At 36.0% G+C, this 8,112-nt stretch overlaps 1 protein-coding gene and 1 pseudogene across 1 annotated transcript; one reads left to right on the top strand and one right to left on the bottom strand.

The window, feature by feature from the left end:
• Positions 1-1,226: 1,226 nt before the first annotated feature.
• Positions 1,227-1,880, top strand: LOC125841585 (uncharacterized). Its single transcript, XM_049520737.1, has one exon. It carries the CDS (start codon positions 1,227-1,229, stop codon positions 1,878-1,880), a length of 654 nt encoding a protein of 217 aa, XP_049376694.1.
• A 359-nt stretch (positions 1,881-2,239) lies between these two features.
• On the bottom strand, positions 2,240-3,527 carry LOC125842640 (uncharacterized; annotated as a pseudogene).
• Between the last annotated feature and the right edge of the window lie 4,585 nt (positions 3,528-8,112).

Here is an 8,112-nt window from a genome sequence, read left to right as displayed (position 1 = left end):
AATTGAAGTAACTAGATTTTCATAGAGAATGTATTAATGCTCTCTGATAGATCATTAAACAAGTTGTCATTTAAAGAATTAAAAAATATTATTAATAAATTAAAAAATGTGACATGACATCCTAGTAGGAGAGAGATAATGTATTTTTTGTGTCAAGTATATTTTGAGAAAAATAGGCAAAGTTGGGTAATATTATAGTCCTAAAACAAACATAAGTGATATTCATAAGTAATTTCCCAAACATGGGTGACTGTCTAGGAAAATTACTCCTTCTTAACTCTCACCACATGGATATGAAAAGAGTTTGTCACATGTTTCTTTTCTTATCTTTTCTTTTTCACAATGAAACAATTGAAATTGTCCATCGTTCCTTTAATCTATGTTAATTCAGCCTCGCTTCTAAAGATTATTGATATATATATACGCACAAATATTTTGTTAGCAATTATGGCCGGGGGAAAGTCGAGGCAATGAGCGATGAGATAGAAGAAGAGTCTCAAATGTTGGGTAGGTCCTGCGGACCAAAGAAACCATTGAAAAATAAATAAAAAATTCACTCGTTTTTTGAGTAAATATTTTCGCTAAAAACATTTTTCATAACTTCAATATGAAACACACCCATGATAGTGTGATATACTTTTCATGAGCAAAAAATACATCTCATATATATATATATATATATATGTGAAAATACATTTCCAAGTGTTGAGATTTAGGGTGTGATATATTTTTTTATGTAGTTTTTCAACTCTTTTGAAAAAAATCATTTTTTTCAAATTTCACAATAAATTATGACTAATGTCTACATAATATTGCTTACTTATCCTTTTATTAGAAAAATGCATAAGTACCCCCCCTCCCCCCCAGCCTATGCCCAAAATCCCTGAGACACGCCTAACCTTTACTAAGGTCCNCCCCCCCCCCCCCCCCCCCAACTTATTTTTTTATTAATTTTTTACCACTTTTTCGCCTACGTGGCTGAGTCCGTGACTTCACCTATGTTAGGCACGTGGGTGCAATATTTAGACAACACTGACCAATAAAAATTGGCCACGTGTTAAAATAAACTTTATTGTTCTTCATCTTTAACTAAGTTGTCTTCTTCTTTATTGTTCTTCATCTTTAGAAAAAAAACCTCCATTATCATTATCATTCAAGTTAAATTGCTCCTTGTTTCGAAAAGGTAAAGTAAAATTTTAATTTATTCTTTATATTTACACCTTTTTATGTCGATTGTTAGTTCTGATTTTAAATTTCTTTCACAATTTTTATGTATAAATGTTAGGGTTATGACAAAATTCGAGTTGAATAAGTTGTGTATGGATGAGAATGATTCAATGATCAATGCGGAAGTGCGATGCAAGCATGGAATCTTATTGCAAATGCAGACGTCTTGGTCAGATCGCAATCCCGGAAGACGATTTTGGTCTTGTCCTCACTATGAGGCCATGAACTGTAATTTTTTTAGATGGAGAAACAAGGAGAGAGTCGATGAAAGATCTCGGTTTATTCTTCCGAAATTGGTGAATATGATTAAGGAGTTAGAAGAAAAATATGAGCTTGTGAAGATGCAATTGGAACAGCTTAATAATTCCAACATTGAACAGTCAAAACAAGAAAAAATTCCTTTGGATGAAGGTGAAAGTCTTCGAAATCGTTATGAAAATCTCAACATCAATTCAAAGGAGAAGGGTCGCGATGTAAAAGAAATGGGTGATTTGAAAGAAAACAAGATGAAAGGGATGAAAATGAAGAAAGATGATGAAGGCTGTCGTTGTTTTGGGAAATTCCTTTGTTGTTTGATGATTTGTTTTGTTGTTATATTTGTTAGCTTTCTAACCCAAGTTGGTAGGTTGAAGGATCAAATGAAATTGCCATAATTTTTTGTGGTATTGAAACCTTTATTTGCTCTACCGTAATGAAAATTTGAATTTATTTGTGTTTGAAATTGTCTTAATTCTCTAGTTGCCATGATTTGTTTGTGTTTGAAATTGTAAAATGAAGTAAATCAAGAGTTATTAATCACAGTACCTATTCTCCCAACAAAGCTACACAGAAATAACACAAAACACATTGCATAAGTACCCAAAATTGTAGTACCTATTCTTGCAAATAAAAATAAAGCTTCACATAAATAATACAAGTCACATTGCATAAGTGCCCAGAATTTCATTACTTAAGAGCAAATTTTCAATACAAAGTTGATTCTAAAAGTGAACTTAAAAGCAAAATAAAATTTTCACATTGCATAAGTACCCATAATTTTAGTACTATTTCATACATACATATAACAAAAAACAGGAAATAGTTGTTTTTCCTTTAAACATGAAACAAAATAGTACTTATAGTGGCCACCAAAACAGTACTAAGAAAACACCATTGATATCAACATTATAGTTTCCATGGGTCTCGAGGCTGTGAAGAGGAGGAAGCATTTGGGTTTGAAAGCCTTGATTGATCTCTAATCTGCTGGAGCCTTCTAGTTGTGATTGCTTGATTTCCTTTCCACTTCAATCCACTTGTTGGTTTGAAACCAATATCCCCAGTTACAACATTTGATCTCAAAACTCTTTTTTGTCCAGCTAATATTCTGCTACTTGGCAGTCCAGGCTATAAATTTTTTAGAGAAGTAAGGTTATTAGAGAACAGATGTTATCAAGTCATTAGGGTACAAACAATATGAATGCATCACAATACTTACATTGAAAGTTCTGAAACCATTTTCAGCTTGAAACACACCCATTCTAGTTACTCTTGGCCTTTTAAATTGAGTTGTGTTTCCAACGCCCTTTCCTTTCCTGGCAGTAGCAGTTTCCTTTGGTGCAACATTTGTATTCTGGTCTACACCCTGTGTTGTACTACCTTGAGAACATGTAAACCAACTTTCAAGTGGATGATTAATACCTCTTGGTGCACTTCCCAGTCCCCTACCCCTTCCTTTACTACTCCAGGCTCTTGATTATACTCCAGCACCACTTACACTTGCACTTGCTTCATGTGTTGGTGTTCTTGAAGTTGTTGGAGGTGCAGTGGTTCTAGGTGCAGCCCTTGATGCACTTGCACGTGCACTTGCTTTATGTCTTGGTGTTCTTGAAGTTGTTGGAGGTGCAGTGGTTCTAGGTGCAACCTTTGATGCACTAGCACTTGCACTTCTACCTCTCCCCCTTTTTGCAACAGGCTCACTCTCAATATTTGTTGATTTCTAATTTGCAAAAAAACATTTATTATATTAGTAAGTTGATTAAACTTTAAAAGTAAGTGACAAAATAGTAATGTAGCTTTGGTCTTCCCCTTCTTCTTCCCTTTCTTGAGCTTGATGGTTCTTCAACATTTGAAGTAGGGGTAGCTCTATGTTCCCCGACAATAGAACCAACTCCATCACTCCTTCGTAAATGACAACTTCTTTTGTTGTGACCTTTAACATGGCAAAGATTACATGTCATAGTTAGTCCAGTTTTAAACAGTTTACCAGACACCTTAGTTTCACCAGCCTTTTTCCTTCTCAGCTTTCTAGGCCTGCCTGACATTTTTTTAATCACTGGTGGAGCAACAAGAGGATTTCTTGATTCTGGCCACATTGGCATGTTATTCATAGGTTGTATGAAATGTGAGTAAGTCATCAAGTACCTCTCTTTAGAGTAGCATGGATGAATGAAATCATGTGGACCATATTGTCTATGCAACATTGTAGCTAAGACGTGTGCACATGGTATTCCCTTCAACATCCAAGATATACAACTACACTCTCTCTTTCTCAAACATACAGTGTGTTATTTGTATCCATCTAAAACCTCATATCCAGTTACTCCTTTAAACTCAATGTTACATGCCATTGACTTATCAATATTTTCTTCTAATACTTTCATTGCCATTGGAGAGAAGTTGGTTATCCAAGAGTTTGGAAATTCACTTAACCTAGCTAACCTAGTCATGACCTTAATCCTTATCTCTTCAAGCATACTAATAATGGTTTTATGCCTTGCAGACAAAATCCAAGCATTAAAGCTCTCACACATATTATTATCTATTGCATCAGACTTGACTTCACAATTAAAATACATTTTGCAACAATATTCTTTATCATAGTAAATTAGATCATCCACTATACCCATACCTAGTTTAGACAGCTCTTCCAGATTTTCTCTGAATTCAGCTTCAAAAGTACTTCTAGCACACTTCCAGAACAGTTTCTTCCTTTGCAGGCCTTTCCAATTCTTTAACCAATTTGCTAGTATATGCCTAGCACACCTTTTTCCTCACAAGCTGGCAACAACTCCTTAATAGCTATATCCAGTCCCTACAAGTTACAACAAACATTAAATAATTAAGTTGAAAAAGTAGTAAACCAACAGAGAAATAAAAACAAGTTTACCTTTTGTATGTCTTCTTGCAACGGAGAAATAAACCAACTCCAATTGTTTATGTTCTCATTTTCAACTACAGCCCAAGCAAGTGGAAGCATTTGATTATTGCCATCTTTGGCCACTGCAATAAGTAATTGACCCCTGCATACCCCCTTCAAGAAACAACCATCCAAACCAATGCATTTTCTAGCTGACATGAATGCCATCTTGAGTGCCACAAAACAGGTGTAAAATGCCTCAAATACTACCCTACCAGATGCATTAGCTTCACCAAGCTTCACCACACAAGTACTCTCAGGATTAGACCTTAACAACTTATCTTTATAATCAAGAATTCTCCCAAACTCCTTAACATGATCACCCATAATTTCATTCAAAATTTTAGCTCTTGCTCTTCTAGATGTGGTCTTACCAACATGCACATTATACTTCTTCCTGATTAACTCTTACAACTTGAACACTCTGATATTTAGTTGTTCAATCACTTTATCTTTGACAACACTAGCAATGAATTTAGAGTTGCACAAGTAATTTCTAGAAGCCTTTTGACATAAATGTATTGGCATGTAAGACTTAATAACAAAGTTATTAGTCTTCCTGTCCAAACTTGCATCTAACACCCATTTGTAATTTACCTTGCAACATTTCACCCTTACTCTAGTTGGCTCATTCACACACTTTTCAATTTGAACCCTTCTCTAAATTGCATACTTAGTGATTACCAATCTAAACTCTTTTACACTTTCAAAAACCATACCCAATTGCCACACAATCTTCTTACTGTTGGGATCAAATCTGGCACTGTCTGTGGTATATTTTTTCCTTTTTGTGCTAGGCAGTTTCAACCTCATTTTTTCACCTTCTTCAAGACGACTATCATCTGTGTCAGTTTCAAAACTACAAGCATCAGAACTTGCATAATATGGTTCATCACCTCCTAGCCTTCCTCCTAAAGTATTTGTATTAATAGCAGTCTCATCAAACCCAAGATCTACTCCAGTATTACCACACGGTACTTCTTCAGTATCTGCAGGAATTCTCTCCCTTTTTTTCCTCTTCCTCAGAAAGGATCTTTTCTCAACCCTCAGTTGAATCAGCTCCTCATGAACATCACTTCCATATTGATCATCTCCAAGTAGTTCACTATCTTCAGAATCATCACTCTCTTCAGTTGACTCATTAGATCCTTTTACAGAGTATTCACTATCTTCAAAATCTGATGGATCAATATTTGGAGCTATTGGGTTTGATGTAAAAGGAATATTTGAGGTAGTATTTAGAGATACATTGTAACATCTGACAATTTGAAGTGGCTTTGAAGAAGCTTGAAATTTGGAAATAGTCATTTTTTGGAAAAATTTAAAATCTGGAAATTTGGCAGTCCAGAATCTGGAAAATTTGGCTAAGTTCAAAAATCTGGAAATTTGGCTAAGTGTGGAAATCAGTGAGTTTTTGGCCAACTTTGAGCAGTCATAACTCCTAGCTCAGGATGAGTTAGGAGTAGTTCCAGTTATGGTTTCGAAGCTTGTGGAACGATCTTTCCAACGCCACTGAGTTTGCTCAATTCCGAGTTCGTATGAGCGAGTTATGATCTTTGAAAGTTGGGCAGTTGGCAGGGATTCCGTTCCGGAAATTTAAGGGCATTTTGGTCTTTTCACAAATCATTTCTTTTGAGCTTATATTGTTGTATTAGGCTGATATTTGGATCATTCTGTCCCATTTTGAAAGAGAAAGAGTTAGGGTTCAAGAGAAGAAGAAGAGAAGAAGGAGAAGAAGAAGAGAAGAAAGAGGAGATCAACAAGATTGGTCAAGATCATTGTGGATTTTCGTCGGGGGTGATCCCTATCAAGGTATGTGAGTCTTTAGTGTGGGTTTATCCTTTCCCCCCCACATACCAAGCTCGTTTTTATGATTTGAGAAGAGATTGGATTTGTTGTTGAAGTTGTTGAAGTTGTTAGTTGTTGTTGATGTTGTTAGTTGTGTTGTTGAAGTTATTGTTGGTTGTGGGACAGGATTGGGCTGTGTATTTGAGTTGTGATCTATTGTATGTTGAGAGATTGATGATCCTTAGTGTTGGTTGGTTCATACCCCCACACACCAACTTGTTTTTAATTCCAAGAGAAGATTTATTGGTTGTTGAAGTTGTAGTGGTGTTGTGTTGAAGTTCTTGCTGATTTAGTACAGATTTCTGGCTGTGATTTTTGAGTTGAATCTATTGTATAATAAGGGTCTTTATGGTTCTAAGTGTTGCTGCTGAAACCTTGAGGTTGAGAGGGTTTAGAATTGGAAAGAAACAAGGGGAAAAAGTCGGATTTTTGGGGAAAAAGGGGCTGGGCTGTTGCACCTCTCCTAGTGCCAAGGACACCAATCCTTCCCTTTCATTCACCATTTCTTTTTTCATACATGTTCCTAGGTATTATACCTATGTTTCCTAGTTGTTTCCAACACTCCAAGGTACTTCCAAAAGTCAAGTAAAACTACAAGTCAAGTGAAGTTAGTTTCCAAGTCAAGTGAAGTTAGTTTCCAATTCAAGTGAAGTTAGTTTCCAAGTCAAGTGAAGTCAAGCTTAGAAGTAAGTAAGTCAAAGCAAGTCTTTAAGGTTTTCCAAGAGTCTTCATTGAACGTTTTAACTTCATTCTAAGGCTCAAGTTCCAAGTTAAGTATTGAGTTTCAAGTCAAGTCAAAAGTTAAGAGTTTCATGTTAAGTTAAGAGTTTCACATCAAGCCAAGAGTTCAAGTAAAGTAAAGAGTTTAAAGTTGAGTTCTTTTCTCAAAGTTATTAGGGAACTATGTATTCCCAAAGAAGTTTTAAAGAAATGTTTTTACATTTAAACAAGGTTGGAAACTGAGATTTCCAAAAGAGCCTTCGGGCTAGTTTTTGAGTAATTATCTCATATCAGCAGGAAGAAATATGTTTTAAAAACATAAGAGCCAGTACATTTTTGGGAGTAGTATCGAGCACCGAATTGGGGGAGCGTTCAAAGAACCCACAGCCCCCATAGAACCATGTTAGCCACCATGGGTAGAAAAGGATCATACTTTTTAGATGAATCCTTTTCAGATTAGACTAGTGGATCCATTAGGCAGTTCAGGTCTTATACCTTTGGCCGGGTATAAGATGCTCTGGCAGCGTGAGGTCGATCGCTGTATCATCACTATAGCTCTTATGTGATGGTTGTCGGTTAGAGAAACTCCCACAGCAGTTATTGTATTTTCATACACAGAGATTATTGTATTTTTATATACATCAGTTCATTGTATTTCTATATACATTTCAGGCTTATTGTATCTTTGTATACACACAGAGTTTATAGCATGTTTTAAACAGTCTTTCTTTATATCGCACTTGTTTTAAATTGCCTTATATTGAAAGAAGTCAGTCAGGTTGAGTTGAGTTGAGCCAGGTAAGCTATTTCAGTTTCTTCCAGATTTCCTTCTAGCCTATGTTGCTTAGCTTTCCAGCTCGCATACTCGTACATTCCATGTACTGATGCCAGTTGGCCTGCATCGTTTGATGATGCAGATTCAGGTACCCCGGATCAGCATCCTGCACGTCGTTGATCCAGCTGAGCACTCCAGAGTCAGTGGTGAGCCTCCTTGCATTCCGGAGGACTCAATTATTTTGTGTTCTTAGTTTTTGTTTTATTAGGATGTTGCGGGGTCTGCCCCAACATCCATCTCAGTATTTTAGAGGCTTCATAGATAGACAGTCAGTCAGTTAGTTTTAAGTCTCTCATCTATGTATATA

The sequence above is a fragment of the Solanum stenotomum genome, chromosome 10, assembly GCF_019186545.1.
Source record: "Solanum stenotomum isolate F172 chromosome 10, ASM1918654v1, whole genome shotgun sequence".
NCBI lineage: Eukaryota > Viridiplantae > Streptophyta > Magnoliopsida > Solanales > Solanaceae > Solanum > Solanum stenotomum.
Note: the sequence above shows the minus strand (reverse complement) of the source record. Positions and strands in the feature narration are given on the sequence as shown.